A 21,524-nucleotide genomic window follows, 5' to 3' on the forward strand; every position below is an offset into this window, starting at 1 on the left:
GCTTCATCCCTCTACCTCCCTTTTCACTTCTAAGGTCCTTTTTAAAATCTTCTATCATAAAACTTAGTCGCCTCTCCTAATCTGTTCTCCTTCGACATGGTATCTCTTTTTCCTTCCTTTTTTAGTGAAAAGCTTTAAGGTGCTTTACTTCATTAAACGTAGGTTTTTATTAAAGCTAAGTTTTAATTGCAGCACAGACATCAACAATTGGCCCATTATATTTTAGATTAGACATGTATATAATTGATTTGGAGTTGAGGACAGAAACAAAATTCTCTTAAATTTATAGATTGTACCAGATGAGGCTGAGTGAACTAGCAAACAGCAATTATGAATAAATGCAACATAATGAGACAAAAGATGAGAAATTAACAGTGGGTATATTAAGTTAAATAACGAGGTATATTAAAGAGAGGGATCGAAAGATATTAGTAGGCAGCTGTCTAGATCAAGCTGAGAAGTGAACTATAGCAATGAAGAAAGATAATCAGATATCAGGTAGGGCCCATATATCAGCAATTAATGTTGTTTTATAGGGGCAGTATGTATGGCTGTGCTAATACTAATTGCTATTCTTCAACAAAGCTATCCAGGCCTAATTACACCCTTTGTCCAAACATGGATGAAAGATCTGAAGTCCAGAGCTTGTGCAAAATTGACCAAGAGTGACATCAAGGAGCCCTACTTAAATTGAAGTTAATGGAAAAATATATCTTTATTGACTAGAGTCATAATTGGCATAGAGACATAGAAGTTTGTTTTTTTTTTCTGGGATATGAGCATCGCTGGCACCCCACCCCCCCTTGCCTATGCACCTTGGTTTGCTGTTTAATCAAAAAATTATTGATCTCGGTCTTGAATGTACTTAATGAGGGAGCACCCACAGCTCTCTCGAATAGATGATTCTAAAGATTCACCTTTGAATAAAGAAATCTTTCCTCATCTCAGTCTTAAATAATGGACAGAATATTCAAATGATATTGGGGTTAGATAGGAAAGTAGAATTGAGGCCACAATCAGATATTAATTGTCATGATCTTATTAAATGACAGAACAGGTTCAAGGGGCTGAATGGCTGTTCCTGCTCCTAATTTGTATGTTTGTATGACACCTTTAGCCTGAGACTATTCCTAAATTTTCTAGGTTCCCTAGTGAATGCAGGGGAGGTCTTTAGTGCACTGAATAGCATCCCTGCTACTGAGCCAGGAGTTCCAAGTTCAAGTCCCATTCTAGAACTTGATGATTTCCAAGGAAGGTTAGTTCATAGTATGGCCAAACAGTTTACACATTAACATGTAAATCCTTCTAAGCCACTGCAGGATAGTAAGAGTGGGAAAGATTCCTGGTCAACCATGTGATGAAAATAAATGGGAGCTTCTCCATCACTATCCTTGGCTCCAGACGGCAAAATTCATGTAAAAGTGTATGTTGCCAAAGGAACTTTGACTCCTTGGGTGGCCAGTTGGCTGAAAGGCAAACTTGGATCAGATTGATGCAAACTGGACAGAGTTCGATCCCTGAACCTGCTTCCTTGCCTTATCCATGGTGCAAATTTTGGTGCAATGAGACATACTGCCTTCGGGCAAAGAACTCAGGAAGAAGATATGGAGATCAAAGCTGTGCACTATACACCAAAATTGTTTGTGTTTCTCACCAAAACCCAAAGAATTATAATAAGTCTTTCTTATTCTTGTACTCCAACCCCTTAGTCTAAAGGTCAACGTGCCATTTCCATTCCTAATTGCTTGTGCACTTACATGCTAACTTATTGTTCCTTGTATGAGCACACGTAAGTCTCTCTGACCATGAACATTTAAAAGTGGCCTGTCTTGTCCTTTCCCCAACATACAAACTGGATATTATAACTTACAATATGGCAACTGGTGCTGTAAATAATGGGGCTTGTCTTCCCCCAACTCTGCTCTGCTGTGACTGAATGAATCCTCCGCGGGTTTCTGCACATTTGTGTGAGACAGGCTCGAAGACCCAATAGTATTGAGCAGCAGTGTTCAGTCAGGGGATTTTATAAGCTCGGTATCAACTCAACAACCGTTACTGCTGCTTGGAAGATCTGGGCCTTTTTCTTTCAACTCTCCCTTCGGTTTCACTTTTACTTGTTTGATCAGTGTCGTATCATCCTCATGTGAAGCACTCTAACTCTTTTATAAAAGCACCATATGAATATATTTGCTGTAGTACTAATTTAAGTGATAGCATAACAATAAGTATTCAAAAAATGACTATGCTGTCTCAGATTTTTAAAGTCAACTTTAGTGTGTTTTATGTAACAAGCCCAATAATATTTTCTTTAAAGCATACATAGCCTACAAAAATGAACATTGAGCAAATGGTATTTCTTTCCAGGTTCCTTCACCCCCTGAGGCTGGTGATGATGATGATGATGACTTTATAATGGTGCATCACAAAGATGTGCAGATTTCACCAAAAATGGATGAAGTGTACACGCACCTTATGAACCTTCTAAATGAGCAATATGAGGTATATAATGAGACATACTGAATTGGGCAAACGTAATCGCCTAACTCACTGGTAAAAGTTAATTGTGTTTACAATATTAGATAGTGATAGTCCCTGTAGAATAGCATGAAAGTCAGTAGACTGACGGGTTGCATTACAAAGTAATTACAATGCATGTTCTCCACCAACTTCCAAGTGACAAATGTACCGCTGATTCTAGGAGGTTGTGAAAAAGCTGCAGGTATTTAACTTGATGAAAGAAAATGCATGAGTGAAATATGCTGCATCGTATCTTACCCGCCAGCCAAGCTGAAGTCGCGAAGTATGGTGCTTTGTTTTGCAGTGAGCAATTAGCTGAGATTAGAGAAAAACAATTTCGAAAATGCGAGGAGAAGGAAGCTAAAAACATACATTTTTATGCAAAAGGTCAACTTTACTTTTGAAACAAATACATGGCTATTTGGTTCAGAACATAAGCATTACAAGTTGGGATATTAGAATTTTGTTTAGGTTAGTTGTCAGATGGCCATTTTTGCCCCCCTATACAAAGTCAGGTCTATGCTAGATTACTTGACTTGCCCAGGAGAGCAGAACTGTTTGAGTTCTGCACTAGTGGCTAAGGAGAAAACATTTGGACAGTATTACTGTCCCTGCTAATCATCTCTTGACTCATCGAAAATACACGTGTGTAGTATTGGATGAGTTCTGGGTAACTTTGCATAAGCTTTGCCTCTCATGTGAAGGGAGGCCACTGGACTGAGATGTTGTACAATTACTAATATATGTAAAGCTCTTGTTGAAATCAGTTTCTTTGGAGCAGCGGAGAAAACTATCTAGTTAAATCTGCTACAACAAAGCTACCTTTCCCTTTCCTATTTAATTTTTAAAACTCTCCTTTTAAACCTAGAAATGTATGACCTACTCCAAGCAATTTATACATCTTGGTAATGTGGCTGAGACTACAAGGTAAGTGCAAATGATGTCTTTAATACATTTGTAAGGGGATAATGACTTGTAAATCAAACAAATTGGTGAAGTAGCAATAATAATTTGTACACAAACTGAAAACTAAAATAGTTATGTCTCAGAACATTGAAATTGAAGTATATGTAGACATTAGTTTAACAGTACCCTTGCACCAGTGCATGTTGTTCTGACATTGGTAATTATAAAGATTTTCACCCCTAGTTCTAAACAACATATGAAAAAATGTACGTTTTCTGATTTCGTAGATTTGAAAAGATGGCCGCAGATTGCAAAAAAAATATTGACATTCTTAAACTGGGACAAGCTCAAGGTTTGGATCCACCAAAGTACCATTTTGAGGAGAGAACCTTTAAAACTGTACGGTATGGATGTCTGCTCTTTGTAATTCTGTAATTTCTGCATCTTGCAGCTTCAAAGAGTAAATTTAGTTTTTTAATTTGAGTAGAAATTAATTTCCACAAGGATGTTGAATATGATTTATTTTGTCTGAATTGCAAAGCTGAAACTCCATTTCCATGATGGCTGGAAGTATCATATTGATTTTGCAAATTGCAGACTTGAAAGAACGAAATACAGTACAGGAACAGGCCCTTTGGTCCACCAAGTCTATGCTGACGCAGATGCCTGTGTAATCTAATATTTTCTTGCCTCTATGTGGTGTATATGCCTGTATTCCCTGCCTATTCATGTATCTTTCCTGATGCCTCTTGAATGTTGTCATAGAATTTGCTTCTAACACATCCTCCAGCTGTGCGTTCCAAGCATTCCTAACCCTCTGTGAAAAACTCACCCCTTGCATCTCTAAACTTCGCCGCCGCCGCACCCCCCCCCCCCCCCCCCCCCAACTTATGCCCGTGAGTGATTGACCCTTCGATGCTGGGAAAAAGGCTCTGACTATTCACTCTGTCCAGGCCTGTCATAATCTTCTAAACCTCTATTAGGTCCCCTCATTCTAGGATGTTCCAGTGAAAACAATCCAAGTTTGTTGAACCTTTCTTCATAGTCCATGTCCTCGAAACCAGGCAACATCCTGGTAAATCTCTTTTGCACCCTTTCCAATGCATCAGCATTCTTCTGGTAGTGTGGCAACCAGAATTGTACACAATACTCAAATGTGGCTTAACCAAAGTCTTATACAGCTGCAGCATGATCTTCCAGTTCCTATACTCGATGCCCTGACCGATGAAGGCCAGCATGCTATATGCCATCTTGACCACCTTGTCCACTTGAGTTGCCACTTCAGGGTCCTATGGATCTGCAAGTCTCAATCCCTCTGTATGCTAATATTTCTAAGGGCTGTACCATTAACTGTGTGTTTTCCTTCTGCAGTAAACCTTCCAAATCATATCATCTCACATTTGTCCAGGTTAAATTCCATCTGCCATCTTTCGGCCCATGGCTCCAGCCAGTCTTTATCCTGCTGTATCCTCAGACAATCCTCCTCACTATCCGCTATTCATCCAATTTTTGTATCTTCTACAAATTTACTAATCAGACCACCTACATTTTCCTCTAAATCATTTATATATAACAACAGAGGCCCGAGCATTCATTCATGTGGAACACCGCTTATCACAGACCTCCAGTTAAAGTACCCTTCCACTGCCACATCCTGCTTTCTCTGCCCAAGCCAGTTTTGTATCCATCTTACCAGCTCTCCTCAGATCCCATATGACGTCACCTTCTGTCTCAGTCTGCTATGATGAACCTTATCAAAGGCTTTACTAAAGTCCGTGTATACAACGTCCACTGCCCTGCCCTAGTCAATTTTTCTTGTCACTTCCTCAAAGAATTCAATCAAGTTTGTGAGACACAACTCTCCTTCACAAAACCATGCTGCTTATTTCTGATAAGCCTATTCTCTTCCAGACGTGAGTACATCTTGACCCTAGGAATCTTCTCCAATAATTTCCCTATTGCTGATGTAAGCCTACCAAAGGCAATTAATGACTATTTCATAACTATGATAACCTCTCTGCATCCTTTAAAGATAACAAAATATGGCAAACTTTCCATTTGAACAAGAGAGAATCAGCAAGACAAACAATAATAGCCTTCTTTAATAAAAACACAATACTGCGGGATGCTGGAATCTGAAAATGTTGGAAAATCTCAGCAGGTTTGGCAGCATCTGTGGGGAGAGAATAGAGCCAACATTTTGAGTCTAGACGACACTTCATCAGAGCAAAGAGAATCAGCAGAGATGTATACTATGGGGAGTGGAGGAGGAGTGATTGGAATGAGACAAAAGAAATGTAAAAGACAAAAGAAATGTAAATGACAAAAGGCTTAGAAGGGGCTAGATGTATCCATTAAGTGAACAGAATGCATGAACGGTAGAAGAGAGGTACTGATGGTTAAGGGACTGCCTGGGGATTATGGCAGTAACCCTGAAAAGGAGGGGACGAGGAGGCAAGAAGGAGAGCTGGAATGGAGAAATGGAAGTGAGAAAGTAGGATGAACTGCTTGAATGAGATGAAACAAAATGAAATAAAATAAATGGAATTAACTTCCACTTCTGAGAAGGACAAAAGAAGCAGGTTTTCCCCTAATTCACACACCATCCTGATTTAGACAATGGTGTGCACTTCTTCAATATTGCAAGGTTGAAATCCTGAAATTCCACACCTAGTAATGTTATGAAAGAACCAACATATGAGGACTGCTGTTGCATAGAGATCCTACTACTACAAGGAGCTAAGGACGGATAATAAATCTAGCATCATACACTTCCTGAGAAGCAGATTTAGGGAAAAATTGCTTTCCTTCAATTGTACAATTGTCAATGAATGTGATGCTCGGATGCCCAAGTAGATAGCAAGAGTGCCTCTTTGATCAACCATCTGTTACATGTTATTCTCCATTAAAGTTTGAAGTTTACTTATTAGTGTCACAAGTAGGCTTACATTAACACTGCAATGAAGTTACTGTAAAAATCCCCTACTTGTCACACTCCAGCCCTTGTTTGGGGACACTGAGGGAGAATTTAGCATGGCCAATGCACCTAGTTAGCACTTCTTTGGGAGGAAACTGGAGCAGCCGGAGAAAACCCACGCAGATAAGGAGAGAACGTGCAAACTCCATGTAGGCAGTGACCCAAGCTGGGAATCAAACTTGGGTCCCTGTGCTGTGAGGCAGCAGTGCTACCACTACCACCATATTATCATTTATGAAAGCCTATGGCTATGCATGATTGAATGTGTGGCAACTAAAATTGTTGCCCTACAACAAGAATTTCATACTTACTGTCAACTTATGGGAAGGCAAGAAAAATTGGAAGGAGGAAAAAAAGATACCATTTTGTTTTTCAACTTCATGTCAAAAGGTGTTTTCCTCCCCGACCCCCCCCCCCACCGCCTCCCTAAAGTTTGGCAGCACCGCCCCCCCAAACGTTTAGTATTGGGATTTGAGTTTCATAGGTATCAAGCCACACTTGGGGAGCTTCACGTGAGTTTAGATAATGTGGATCACTCAACTGAATCCTTGTTGAAGATTGACATCTATGAGGATTATTGCCATAAAAAATCAAAATAGATAATTTTGAGAGAAAAGTGTAATTCAGTAATTAGTCTAGTCTACTTGAAAAGAGATGATTGTACTATCTTCTAATTGAGTAGCTTTGCAAAAAAACAAAATTACTTAATCCATTTCAATGGGTACCTGTTTAACTTGCTGGTAAACTCATTGTATGTTTTGATTTATAATTCGTGTATCAGTTTCTAGCCAGACCATAATATTATGCTTTGTTTTTTAGTATATTTTCAGACATCAGCAGTACTGAAATGCTTCTTATCATTGTAAAAGGAATAAATCTCCCTGCACCTTCAGGTAAGACCAAATGGACCTCTGACCAGCACTAGTATAATGCAAAAGCAGCTGATAATGACTACAATGATAAACTTAACAGTCCCCAATAACAAAAATTAACATTGACATATAAACAAGATGAGATATTTGCTTAACATTATCTTACCTAACAAATGTTTGACTGCAGCCTAGATTATGGGAAAATAGCTGGCAGCCAAAGAATTGTAAGCTATTGTCAGTCAGCATCTTCAGGAGATGGCATAGTACAAGAGATCATTTTTAGTTGTACAAAAGGTCAAAAGATTACAATATTATGTTGTGTAATGTGGACCTTGTATAATTTTAAGCCAGCCTTTAATTAAGACGTGTGTTAAATTGCGTGGGTTTCCTCCGGGTGCTCCGGTTTCCTCCCACCGTCCAAAGATGTGCGGGTTAGGTTCATTGGCCGTGCTAAAATTGCCCCTTAGTGTCCTGGGATGTGTAGGTTAGAGGGATTAGCGGGTAAATGTGTAGGGATATGGGAATAGGGCCTGGGTGGGATTGTGGTCGGTGCAGACTCGATGGGCCAAAGGGCCTGTTTCTGCACTGTGGGGTTCTATGTCCTATTGAATATTTTCTCCCCAGCTATTCATGGCAATGTCACTTAAATACTCCATTCTTGTGGAAAATTCTAGAAAAGTATTTATGCAAAATACTATAAATATAGGATAAGAGTGGGCAGTTTGAGCCTGTTCCACCATTGTGAGAGATCATGGCTGACCTGCAACCTAGTTACAAATACCCAACTTTCCCCCATACCCTTTAATACTGTTGGTTAACAAAAATCTATCAGACCTATAGAGGTAGTCAGTACTGTCCCTGCAAGAATTAAAGTGGTGTAATTTTTAATTGATCAAACTGTATGAAGTAAGTTTGGAAATGCAAACCATCTCCAATAGATAACCACCTTGTCATCACTACAACTGAAATCTCTCAGAAAATAGAATTATATATAGGATATTGTTATTCAGACAGATTGTTTTTCCAGACTGTTGTCTCAAGTGTCAAATCAAATATACTGTTTCTTTTAAATATATTGTGAAAAATAAATCGTGAACATTAAATTTAGTCAAGCTTGTGACGCAAGATTACTGTATGTGATCTTGTATGGTGGGATCTGAATAACCTCGGATTGCCTGATTTATAGAACCTTTCATTAATTGTCTATAAAATTATTTTTATAGAAGGACAACACCTTTATGAACTTAAATTGAGTTTTCTTTTAATGTTGTGGCCTTGATGAATTAATTCCTGCTGGGACATAACTTGTTTTGTTTCATTTTGCATAGGTGTGGCAACACATGACCTTGATGCTTTTATAAAGTTTGAATTTCAATATCCTAGTGCAGTGAGTAAAATTGTTTTAAGTATGTGGATTTTAAAATTTTACATTCTGGTTGCAATCTAGCAGCAACATTTTTATCTTCAGTTACATACAGCACTTAATTCCAGATAATACAAAAGTAGTTTACAAATGTGAATCTCTACTTATTTGTGAATAAACTTTGGTCATTTTAACTAGTCGAATCACAATGTTCGCAATTTTTGTCATACAATAATTATCCACAATACAAAACTATATAAATTGCAAATGTAACATTTATAGTGTTGATCCATATGCTACCATCTTGTTTAACCAGGAACAAGCTCAAAGAAACAAAACGACCGTGATAAAGAATACTAATTGTCCAGGTATGAGACAAGTAGCTTTCCTCAGTCTTTGGGAGGGAACTGTATGGTCATATCATTCTTGTTTAGATTAAATATTTTGAATTAGAATAACTGTAGCTTTCAATATATTTTTGATAGTGTCATAAAGCGTATGTTTTGATAAGTTTGCAACTCTCTTCTTTACCTTTATGTTGACTTTATGTCCAGGTTAATTGTTAATGTAACCATGACCTTTTTCCTGTGTTAGCTAATCTCAGTTAAATCTATGATAAATCTCGAGTAAAATGTGAAAGGGCCTGTGCTCTAGAGTTAGTATGAATACAGTATTAAAGTTGCAATGCCATGTAATTTTTTTAATATAAGAAATTATCTCAGTGGAATTAATTTATACTTACCTGTATGAGAGTGCACTAATTATAAAATACCTTGCAATATCTTACCAAACTATTTTGTAGTTCAGATTAATCTGGGATGTGCATTTTATGTCCTTTTGCCATGTTTTATCCAAACTCTGCAATGTTCCACGTGCCATGTGTTTTTCTCTTAGAAGTGTTTTTGTTTTTTCCAGAATATAATCAGAGTTTTATGCTCAATATTAACAGAAATCACCGAGGATTTAAACGAATAATTCAGACCAAAGGAATTAAATTTGAAATATTTCATAAGGGGTAAGGACAGCAATGAATTCTGCGTAACAGTTCAAGCATATCTGGTTTTAGTATTATGTTGCAGGGATTAACAAGATTATTTTCTACCACATAATTTGTGCTTGAGAATGGGGGAGGTGGAGTTTCTTTCAAAAGACTTCTTCCTTGGTGTTGTGTGTATATTTTTACAGTGGTGACTCTATTTGGCAATTATTGTAACAATATAGTGTTGGTAACTCACCAGAGTGATTTTGAGATAAATTTCCTCTAATCCAGGGTTTCTCAAACTGGGTTCCATAGAACCCTAGTGTCCCATTAGATACATCCAGGGGTTCCACAGTGGGCCAGAATGATGTATAAAATTTGAAAAATGCTGTTAATCTGCTTGATCAATCAGTGAGCCTATGAACAGCCAATTCAATAAGAAGCCAGCCTCTGACTGGAAAAAGTAGGACGAGAGCTGATGGCAGACCAGCAGTGGCCATTGGGTTGGAGATGCCTTGGAATAAGGGGCAAACTGACCATGGAGACTGTGTGTGTGTGTGTGTGTGTGTGTGTGTGTGTGTGTGTGTGTGTGTGTGTGTGTGTGTGTGTGTCTGTGTGTGTGTGTAGTGGTGTGAAGTTGGAGTGTGTGTGAGTGAGAGGGTGTGTATGTTTGATATAGAATACAGCTCTGTAGCAGCACACCTAATATTACACAGATCTGTGAGCAAATAACCCCTTCCATTAAAAATGACAATAAGAAGGTAAGACTTAAGTACTACTTAAGAGGGCTTTTTATTGTAATAAATGTATACACCTTAGAAATAGAAAAGACTTTAAATTTGTTTTCGTATCTTTGTACTTGTCACACAAAAAACAATCCATTTATAGTAGTTTAGCTCTTTAACATGATAGTGTTTCTTGGGTTCCGTCAGTGTTCTTGGGAAGTCAAAAGGATTCTGTGAACAGAAAGGTTTGGGAAACTCTGCTCTAATCAAAAGCTCTTTCTTCCAATAAGATAAGAATTCTAGAAGCTGTACATCTCTTTTGCCACACCTGGATATTCTAGAGGGTTTGAAAATAGATAAATCCCCTGGTCCGGATGGGATTTACCCTAGGATTCTCTGGGAGGCAAGAGAGGTGATTGCGGAGCCTCTGGCTCTGATCTTCAGGTCGTCGTTGGTCTCTGGTATAGTACCGGAAGATTGGAGGACAGCAAATGTTGTCCCATTGTTTAAGAAGGGGAGCAGAGACTTCCCTGGGAATTATAGACCGGTGAGTCTTACTTCTGTGGTGGGTAAGGTTTTGGAAAGGATTATTAGAGACAGGATTTATAGTTATTTGGAGAGTAATGAATTGATTAGAGACAGTCAGCATGGTTTTGTAGCGGGTAGGTCGTGCCTTACTAACCTTATCGAGTTCTTTGAGAAAGTGACCAAAGAGGTGGATAGGGGTAAGGCAGTTGACGTGGTGTATATGGATTTTAGTAAGGCGTTTGATAAGGTTCACCATGGTAGGCTTCTGCAGAAAATGCAGATGTATGGGATTGGGGGTGATCTAGGTAATTGGATCAGGAATTGGCTAGCAGATAGGAGACAGAGGGTGGTGGTTGATGGTAAATATTCGTCATGGAGTTCGGTTACGAGTGGTGTGCCTCAGGGATCTGTTTTGGGGCCACTGCTGTTTGTAATTTTTATTAATGATCTGGATGAGGGTGTAGTTGGGTGGATTAGTAAGTTTGCTGATGACACCAAAGTCGGAGGTGTGGTAGATTGTGAGGAAGGGTGTCATAGTTTGCAGGGTGACTTAGAAAGGTTGCAGAGCTGGGCCGCGAGGTGGCGGATGGAGTTTAATGTGGAGAAGTGTGAGGTAATTCATTTCGGTAGGAATAACAGATGTGTTGAGTATAGGGCTAACGGGAGGACTTTGAATAGTGTGGAGGAGCAGAGGGATCTAGGTGTATGTGTACACAGATCCCTGAAAGTTGGGAATCAAGTAGATAAGGTTGTTAAGAAGGCATACGGTGTCTTGGCATTTATTGGTAGGGGGATTGAATTTAGGAGTCGCAGCGTCATGATGCAACTGTACACAACTCTGGTGCGGCCGCACTTGGAGTATTGTGTGCAGTTCTGGTCCCCACATTACAGGAAGGATGTAGAGGCTTTGGAGAGGGTGCAGAGGAGGTTTACCAGGATGTTGCCTGGTATGGAGGGGAGATCCTATGAGGAGAGACTGAGAGATTTGGGGTTGTTTTCGCTGGAAAGAAGGCGGCTAAGAGGGGACCTTATTGAAACATATAAGATGATTAGAGGTTTAGACAGGGTGGATAGTGATAGCCTTTTTCCTAGGATGGAGAAAGCTAGCACGAGGGGGCTTGGCTTTAAATTAAGGGGGGGTAGTTATAGGACTGATGTCAGGGGTAGGTTCTTTACCCAGAGGGTGGTGAGGGACTGGAATGCCCTGCCAGCTGCAGTTGTAAATGCGTCTAGTTTGGGGGCGTTTAAGAGATCTGTGGATAGGTTTATGGACGAAATGGGATTGGTTTAGATTAGTGAGTTAGTGTTGTTTTTTTTTTAAAAGCTGGTCGGCGCAACATCGTGGGCCGAAGGGCCTGTTCTGCGCTGTAATGTTCTATGTCCTGTGTTCCACAGTTTCCCCATGGCACACACCAATCTCAACAAAGTAAATGCACTGGAGAGTTACATCAATGTGACTGCTGCTAGTCCTGTATTATATTGTTCACTAGGAATGCATCCAGAGATGAGTGGCTTTTATGTATATCTCTTACTTTGATCATATGAAGGTATAAGCTAATCTCTTATCAGATTCTGATCAGATATGGACTATATGCAATACTGCAACTGCAAGCTTGTGATTTATCATACTGTTACTGACAAGGTTGGAAGTGAATTGAAACCTTTGTGTCCATGTCCTGTTGTTTGTAATTGGTACGTTTTTTGTGTGTGTGCATGCACGCGCCCTATTTTTATACTCTCTTCCACTTGAAAAAGGCCAATATTCCATTTGCCGCCTTTATTACCTGCTGAACCTGCATGCTAACTTCTTTGATTTATGCACAAGGACCCCTAAATTCCGCCATAATGCAGCTTTTTGCAGTCTCTCTATTTAAAAATGTTCAGCTCCTTTTATTCTTCCTACCAAAGTACATAACTTCACATTTTCCTATATTGTATTGAATATATTTCATCTGCTAATGCAGGACATCAGGTGGTTTCCTAAGCCCAACCATCTTCAGCTGCATCATCAATGACCTTCCTTCCATCATAAGGTCAGAAATGGGTATATTTGCTGATGACCGCACATGACTCCACAGATGAAGCAGTTCATGTTCTTTCACTGTCAGTGGGTCAAAATCTGGGAACTCCGTCCCTGACAGTGCTGTGGAAGTCCTTACTTTCAGGGACTGCAACAGTTTAAGAAGGCTGTGCACCACCACCTTCTCAAGGACAATTCAGGTTAGGTAATAAATGAATAAAGAAAGTTTAGGTCCATTCACTTGACTTGTTGAAATCCCTCTGTAGGCACTGTCACCTTCACCTCCTGATTCCAACCTTCTTATGTGTCACCTGCTAACTTAGCAATAGTACATTCATCACTTCCCTTGTCTAGGTCATTAATATATTGTAAATAATTTTGGCCCCAGCACTGGTTCCTGTGTCATTCCAATAGTTACAGGTTTCCATGTGAAAATACCCCTTGTTTTCTTCTATTAGTTAGTCTATCCTCTATCCATGACAATGTACTTCCTCAACTAGCCATCGTAATATACTTCCCCTCCCCCTTGGTTCTTATTAGCCCTTAGTGTGGAACCACATAAATGCTTTTTTGGAATTTCAACTATGTTGTATCTACTGGTTCTGTTTTTCCTATCCAGCTTTCTCTAGATTCTATACTGGCATGATGTTTTAATTTTGTATTTGTATTAGCCAACCACTGTTTTTATACTTTATACAGTTCTGTATTTTCACTGCATCAATATAGGGCAAGTAAACATTTGTTTAGCAAGATTATTTCTGTTAAACACAATTAATTGCTTTGATTTTGTACAGTGGATTTTTAAGGAGTGACAAACCAGTGGGAACTGCACAGCTAAAACTGGACAAATTAGAAACTGAATGCGAGGTCAGAGAAATTGTTGAGGTAAGTCTTCAGTGAGTTTCTATGTTCTAAAGTAACCAATACTTGAAACAATTACAAATATTTCTTATGTCAGCACTTCAAAGTTCTGTTTTAAAAAATAGTTCACCAAAAGTAATACTTTGAAAAATTCTTCTTTGCTCTTTCCTTTTTGTTTCAGATTTTACATTTGGATTTATTTAGTTTGGAATTAACTAATACTTGCTGTTTTTAGCAGTATTGCAAATACTGTACATCACCTATCATATACACTGCCTTCTCCCCTTTTTGAAAGAAATAATCCTTGCCAGCAAGCTCCATTAGTACTTGGCCAACTGACCATTCTACATGCATGTCCTAGCAGCACTCACAGGATAGCAATCAAGAACAGGAATGCAGGATGATTTTTTTCCACTCTTGCCCTATGAATACTGAAGAGAATTGAAATGTCTGCACTGTGACCTGACTCAAATAGGTTAATTCATCACAAACTGGAAGTTGTATGAGATCTTTCAACTCTAAATTTCCATTCTAGTATGTTCTGCAGATTTCTACCAGTTGCAGCAACTGTGACCTTCCTGCTGACTGTCCCTGATGTGTTTGCAATTTTATGTGGGGTGGACAAATCCCAGGGCAGCCTTCCTGTTTTCACCCTGTCTTCGCCCTAGTTGAGGCTGTTAAGTTATTGGCCACATAACAATTGGTAACAACTCAGATATTGAAGTAATCCTTGTCCTCATGTAGCCAGACCAAGCTTAGGCTGATATGTGGCAAGTAACATTTGCACAACACAAGTGCCAGCCAATCACTATCACCAACGAAACAATCCAGCTATCTCTCTTTGACATTAAGTGGCGTTATCATCACTGAATTCCCCAACTACCAATATTGTGGAGATGGCCATTGTTCAGAAACTGAATTGCACTAGTTCCATAAATATTGTGGCTAAAAGAACAGGTTATAAACCTAGCATTCTGTGGCAAGTAACTAACCTGACTCCCCAAAGCCTGTTCACCATAGAAAATAGGAGCAGGAGGAGGCCATTTGGCCCTATGAGCCTGTTCTGTCATTCATTATGATCATAGCTGATCATCCATCTCAATAGCCTGATCCCACCTTCTGCCTCATAACCTTTGATCCCCTTCACCCCAAGTACTCTATCTGCTCCTTCTTGAAAACATACAATGTTTCAGTCTCAACTACTTTCTGTGGTAGTGAATTTCACAGACTAACCACTTTCAGGGTAGACCACTTAGGACACAGGTGAGGAGAAATTTCTTCACTCGGTGTCCTCAGATTGTGACCTCTGGTTCCACCATCAAGAACCATCCCTCTTGCATCTACCCTGTCTTGTCCTGTTAAAATTTTATGTGCGATTCCCCCTTCAGTCTTCTGAACTCCAGTGAATACAATCCTAGTCAACTCAATCTTTCCTCATATGTCAGCCCTGCTATCCCAGGAATCGGTCTGTTAAATCTCTCTTGCACTCCCTCTAGAGCATGAACATCTACAAGGCCTAAGTCAGGAGTGTGATGGAATACTTTGCACCTGTCTGGATGAATGCAGTTTCAACAACAGTCGGGCTCAACACCATCCAGGACAAAGCAGCTGGCTTGACTTGCACCCAATTCATCACCTTCAGCATTTACTCCCGCCATCACCAATGCAGTGGCAGCAGTGTGTGCCATCTACAAGATGCACTGCAGCAACTCACCAAGAGTCCTTTGGCAGCATCTTCCAAAACTGACCTCTACCACCTAAAAGGAGAAGGGCAGCACATCATGGGAACATCACCACCCACAAGTTCCCCTTCCAGCCTCACTCCACCTGACTTGGAAATAAATTACTTTTCTGTCATTGTTGTTGGGTCAAAATCATGGAATGTCCTCCCTAATAGCACTGGATGTTCCTGTGCCATGTGGACTGCAACATTCAAGGAGGTGGCTATCATCATCTTTGAGGGCAATTAGGAATGGGCAATAAATGCTGGTCTAGCTAGCAATGCTCACATCCTGTGAAAGAATATTTTTGAAATGATCACCTATTGTATGTAAATTGGTTTTACTGTTTTAATAGAATTTGTCTTGCATTACGATTTTTAAAAATGTTGCAAAGATGCCTTAGCTCTTACAAAAGGTTTTCAAGGATTGTTTGAAACTCATTTGTTTTCCTTACTGTAGATTTTTGATGGCAGAAAATCCACTGGTGGTCGATTAGAACTTAAAGTTCAAATCAGAGAACCTCTCAATGGCCAAGATCTACAAATTAACACAGATAAATGGCTGCTCCTTGATCAGACTACTAGGTGAGAACATTTGCAGATAATCTTGCTCAGTATGATTGCAGTTACAGATTTTAAATGAAACTTGTGATGGATACGGTGTATGGAATTTTTTCTCCCCAACTTAGTTTTCCCTCAAAACTACTTTGAGGAAAAACAGCATGACAGGAGTAGTTTATACACTATAACCAGGAAGTACTCAGCAGGTTTAGCAGTTTTTGTGGGGAGAGAAACAATTCAGTTTATGATCTTTCATAAGTATTTCCAGTATTATGTATTTTGTTTCTGATTTTTGGCACAAGTGATATTTTGCTATTAGCTTATATATTGAGTTGTCTTTTCTTCCTTTACAAAAGTGATAACTACTTTGAGAATTGGCGGGAAAGAGAGAGAGTAACTGGAATTTATCACTTCTGCACACTTAAGGATATTAATTATCTGACCTTTTACATTTGTCTAGGGAACAGGACTAGAATAACCATTTGAACTGCAACAGGTATGTTTGCTTTTGATTTTCCGCTTAGTGCCTCAGCCTAGAACCACTGAGGTTCACGATCTCGATGTGGGTATGCCGGCGTTGGACTGGCGTAAACACAGTAAAAAGTCTGACAACACCAGGTTTTAGTCCAACCAATTTATTTGATAATAGACTCACAAGCTTTCGAGGTTTCCCTAACCCCCGTGACTTGCCTGGGTTTGCAAAGTGAGGTTTTGCAAACCCAGGCAAGTCACGGGGGTTAGGGAAACCTTGAAAGCTTGTGAGTCTATTATCAAATAAATTGGTTGGACTAAAACCTGGTGTTGTCAGACTTTTTACTGTGTTCACGATCTCAGCAGGATAAGGGATCGAACATGAATCTCCCTGCTCAGTTGCAGTAGCATGTCACAGGCCTTTATTAACTGATGTACTTCAGATGAGCATGTGGAAAACTTTAGAGAAGAGCTATTTGAATGTAAAGCTTTATTGAATCAAAATTGTTTCACGTAGGAATTAATAGCTAAATTATAACTGTCTCGTAAGAACATGAGAAATGAGAGCAGAATTAGGCTATTTGGCCCTTCCAGCCTGCTCTGCCATTCGTAAGATTGAGGCTGATCTGATTGCAGCTTCAGTTCAGCTTGTCTATCAAAAGTATGTCTAATATTACCTTGAATATGTTAAATGACCCATTGTCTGCTGCTTGCTGGGGAAGTGAATTCCAAAAACTAATAACTCTGAGGAAATTTCTCCTCTTCTCCACATTAAATAGGAAATGCTTATTTTGAAATTGTGCCCCTGGTTCTAGACTCTCCCGTAAGGGCAGCATCCACTCAGCAACTAGCCTGTCAGACCCTCTCAGACTCATATAATATTTCGATAAGATCACCTTTTGTTGTTCTTAAAGAAAATGAGGAGGGCCCAACCTTGCAAGACAAGGCCCTCATTCCAGGAATCAGCCTTCTCTGAATTGTTTTCACTATCCCACCTTGAGCGAGGTGACTAAATCTACAAAGGACAAAATCAGCCCGGGAAACAGGCCCTTCGGCCCAACGAGCCCGCGCTGCCATCTCAACACCACCAGTCCACCTCTCTACCCATGACCCCTATCTAATGTTTTATGGCCATCCAGATTGAGGGAAACTGATTTAGGGACAATTTATTCCTGCTAGTCAGCCTAACAGCACATCTTTGGGGTGTGGGAGGAAACCCACGCAAGCACGGGGAGAATGCGCAAACTCCCACAGACACCGGCCCAAATCCATGTGTCTGCACAGCAATCAGCGATAGTCACTGAGCTGTCGTCTTGCCCAGTATCTTGCCCAGTTTAGGCACACACTAACGACATGAAGCACTAGGCCAATCTCAAACAACCAAGAGCAGTCCCAGTACGACCCATCGCGTGTATGCCCCTCGTTGGACACGAGGTGGACCGACTTAAAACCTGTGAATGAAAAGAGAAAAAACATTATCATACTATACCCATTTACATTTCCAGGGACGCCCCAATGCTAATGACCCTTATTTAAAAGGTTCTCCTATATCCACCCATCTCCAACTCAGTCATGTGCCTGTCTAAGTTACACTTAAAGGACTCTACCGTGTTTGCCTCCACCACCTTACTTGGCAGAGCATTCCATACCCCCACTACCCTCTGTGTGAAAAACCTCCCTCTAATATCTGTGTTGTACCGCTCCCCCCTCACCTTAAGTCCATGGCCCCTTGTCCTACGTGTCTCCATTATAGGAAATAGCTTACCTCTGTTTACTCTATCTATACCCTTCATAATCTTATATACCTCTTAGATCCCCCCTCAGTCAACGTCTTTCAAGGGAAAAGAGCCCCAATTTCTTCAATCTTTCCTCATACCCCAGTCCTTCCATACCAGGCAACATCCTGGTAAACCTCATCTGCATTCTCTCCAGAGTCTCCACGTCCTTCCGGTAGTAAGGCGATACAGTACTCTCGGTGCTGTCTCACCAATGCTCTCTACAACTGTCACAAGATTTCCTAGCTTTTGTACTCCCATTCCCCTTGCTATAAAGACCAACATTCCATTTGCATTTGTGAAATTACTTGCTGTGTGAAACCCAACGGCTTGCATTGTTCAGTTGTGGATAGAAAGATTTATTGGCATTGTCCTTCTGGAGTCCATGGAATTCCAACAGTGCAGAAGGAAGCCATTTGGCTCATTGAGTCTGCAACAACTCTTCAACAGAGCATCCCACCCAGGATTGCCCCCTGCCCTATCCCCTTAACCTCACATGTTTAATCCTGCTAATGCCCCTAATCTACACATCTTTGGACACTAAGAGGTAATTTTGCATGGCCAATCCACTTAATATGCACTTCAGTGAATAGCATACTGGTTTAAAAAAAAACCATGGGTTATTATTTGCCTGCCTTAATTTAGTGAGAGGAGTTTAATATATGATAAATGTACAAATTCAGCATGCCCTTAAAAGTAACAGGAGGTTTAAGGTAGTTTGCAATATTTGCAAAGTGAACGGTGGAATGGCATAAAGCAACTAGCAAATCTGGTAATTTGCAACTCGTGTTGTAGCATTGAATCAAATGAACTTGCTGGTCAATTTACACATTAATAACTGCATACTTACAGGGAGGTGGTGGCTTGGTGGTAATGTCATTGAACTAATAATCCAGAGGCATAGGCTAATGCCCAGAGCACATGGGTTCAAAACACACTGTGCCAGTAAGTGGAATTTAAATTCAATTAGTAAATTTGCATTATAAAGCTAGTCTCAGTAATGGTGACTGTGAAACTGTCATCAATCGTTGTTAGAAACCCATCTGGTTCATTAAAGTCATTTAGGGAAGAAAATCTTTCAGCCTTACCTGATCTGGCCTACAAATGACTCCAGACCCAGAGCAATGTGGTTGCCTCTTAACTGCCCTCTGAAATGAAGTGACTCATTTCAAGGGCAATTAAGGATTGAGGCACCAATGCTAGCTTGCTAACAAAGCCCACATCCCATGAAAGAATTTTTAAAACATCATTAGCTTATTGATAACATGTCAGCAATATCCAGGTCTCTTTTTTAGTGGTTTAACTAGAATAAATAATTGCTTTGGTAGAACGCAACCACATTTTCATAAGTTGAAGTTTAAAGTTTGTTAGTCATAAGTAAGGCTTACATTAACACTGCAATTAAGTTACTGTAAAATTCCCCTCGTGACCATACTCCAGCGTCTGTTCAGATCAATGCATCTAACCAGCATGTCTTTCAGACTGTGGGAGAAAACCAGAGCACCCCGGAGGAAACCCATGCAGACACTGGGAGAGCATGCAAGCTCCACACAGATAGTGACCCAAGTCGGGAATCACACCCAGGTCCCTGGTGCTGCCCCAGTTCTGATCTTGTATATGTTTCCTGGAAGCTAAAAGTTGAGAGAATTAAAAGACAAACGAGAAAGTGTGTTGATTGATTGATTAATGCTATAGATAAAAAGTCTTTGAAGACAGCAAGAGGTTTTTATGAAAAAGCTTGATTTAAGGGAAGGTTGCTGTTTGATCCCCATCACTGACTTCACGTCCCAAGGCCATATTTCAAAGTTTGAGACTGAGTTCATGATGAGCAGGAAATCAGATCTGGGACTACATGGTCTGTATAGTTCAGAGAAGATTTTGCATGTCAGTCATTAGAATGGTTCTCTGTCTTAAGAGTTTAGCGATTTATGACTTATCGGCTTTAAATGCAGCACAAGAATGTTCATCTTATCAGATATCCTTTCTCCTATATGTATGCATTTGAAGGCCTGACTTTTGAAACCAAATACAAGTCCATTGATTGCTTGGAAGATTTGTGACATATTGTTAGCCAGGTAGTGACCCATAAAAGAAATTTACATGTATTTTGACAGGCACACTAGTTAACACTGTTGCAGCATCGTTTATAACAAAAAATGAAAGAAAATTGATTGAACAATCAAGCAGTAATACATTTAATTTTTCTGTTTTTGTAGGTCAAATGGCAATATCTGTGCACCTCTTTCGTGACTGCTTCAGTAAAGAACAAAATCTAGGAAAGTGAATTGCTGCTATTGGGAATGCTATATACATACAATGCCAAAGATGTGAAAGTGTATTTAAAGCTGTATGTCTTTATTGCAAATCAGCACAATCAAAACTATTTTGCTGTGCCCTATCTCTTTAAAGGTAATGTAGAAAAACCCATAATTACAAAACAACTTGTTATGAATAAACCTGCTATATTTTAAGTCAGTGAAAATTGTTATGATCTTACCAGTTACATAGGCTTGATGTATTTTTAGATTTGGAACGCTTCCCAGAGGTCAAAAGGCTGAACATGTTATAATACTCTTTAGAAGTGGTCAGTTTTGAGATGTAACCTGAGCCAAAAATCAAATGGTGATTGGAAGCAGAGACCATAGAATGCTGATGATGTTAAAGTCCCTAAACCTGAAACCAAAATAAATACTTTTGTGATTTGTAACAGGTAGATGCAGAAACCTTGTTTGCACACTAAGTTTATTTATTAGTCACAAGTTAGGCTTAAATTAAATTACTGTGAAATTCCCTTAGTTGCCAAAGTCCAGCAACTAACATATTGGCACAGGAGAGGTCAAATTAAAAAAAATATAAAAACAATCTGTCACAAATACTGACAATGTTTACAAACTCCATTGAAATCACACAAAAAAACAAAATCAATATTCTACACTGATTGGTGAGCGGTGACACAAAACACACAACCCAGGTTATTGCAGAAGGTCAGGGGACATGGAGTTGGGGGTAGGGTGTTAGCGTGGATAGAGGATTGGTTGTCAAATAGGAGGCAGAGAGTGGGGGTCAATGGGTGCTATTCGGATTGGCGGTTGGTGACTAGTGGGGTGCCCCAGGGGTCGGTGCTGGGGCCTCAGCTATTTACCATTTATATAGATGATCTGGAGGAGGGAACCGAGTGCAGGGTGTCGAAATTTGCTGATGACACCAAGATTGGGGGAAAGGCAAATTGTGCGGAGTGTGTGGAGAGTC

At 39.8% G+C, this 21,524-nt stretch overlaps 1 protein-coding gene across 2 annotated transcripts in view; it reads left to right on the top strand.

Moving 5' to 3' along the window:
- Positions 1-21,524, top strand: part of cc2d1b (coiled-coil and C2 domain containing 1B) — a 76,836-nt gene that overhangs the window by 49,327 nt on the left and 5,985 nt on the right. The window contains exons 15-25 of one of the 2 annotated variants that reach the window (XR_013887853.1): positions 2,365-2,499; positions 3,386-3,444; positions 3,711-3,827; positions 7,220-7,293; positions 8,601-8,659; positions 8,952-9,003; positions 9,551-9,650; positions 13,682-13,772; positions 15,929-16,053; positions 16,490-16,525; positions 20,492-20,684. Coding sequence is in view for 1 of the 2 variants with exons in the window: in XM_080195470.1 (XP_080051596.1) it covers positions 2,365-2,499; positions 3,386-3,444; positions 3,711-3,827; positions 7,220-7,293; positions 8,601-8,659; positions 8,952-9,003; positions 9,551-9,650; positions 13,682-13,772; positions 15,929-16,053; positions 16,490-16,502 (825 nt within the window). In the remaining variant the exon portion in view is untranslated. Of the gene's footprint in view, positions 1-2,364; positions 2,500-3,385; positions 3,445-3,710; positions 3,828-7,219; positions 7,294-8,600; positions 8,660-8,951; positions 9,004-9,550; positions 9,651-13,681; positions 13,773-15,928; positions 16,054-16,489; positions 16,526-20,491; positions 20,747-21,524 lie in introns of those variants that run through there. The other variant, XM_080195470.1, reaches the window with a different exon arrangement.

Source organism: Carcharhinus amblyrhynchos, chromosome 9 (genome assembly GCF_965287045.1).
Source record: "Carcharhinus amblyrhynchos chromosome 9, sCarAmb.v2.hapA, whole genome shotgun sequence".
In the NCBI taxonomy this organism is placed as follows: Eukaryota; Metazoa; Chordata; class Chondrichthyes; order Carcharhiniformes; family Carcharhinidae; genus Carcharhinus; species Carcharhinus amblyrhynchos.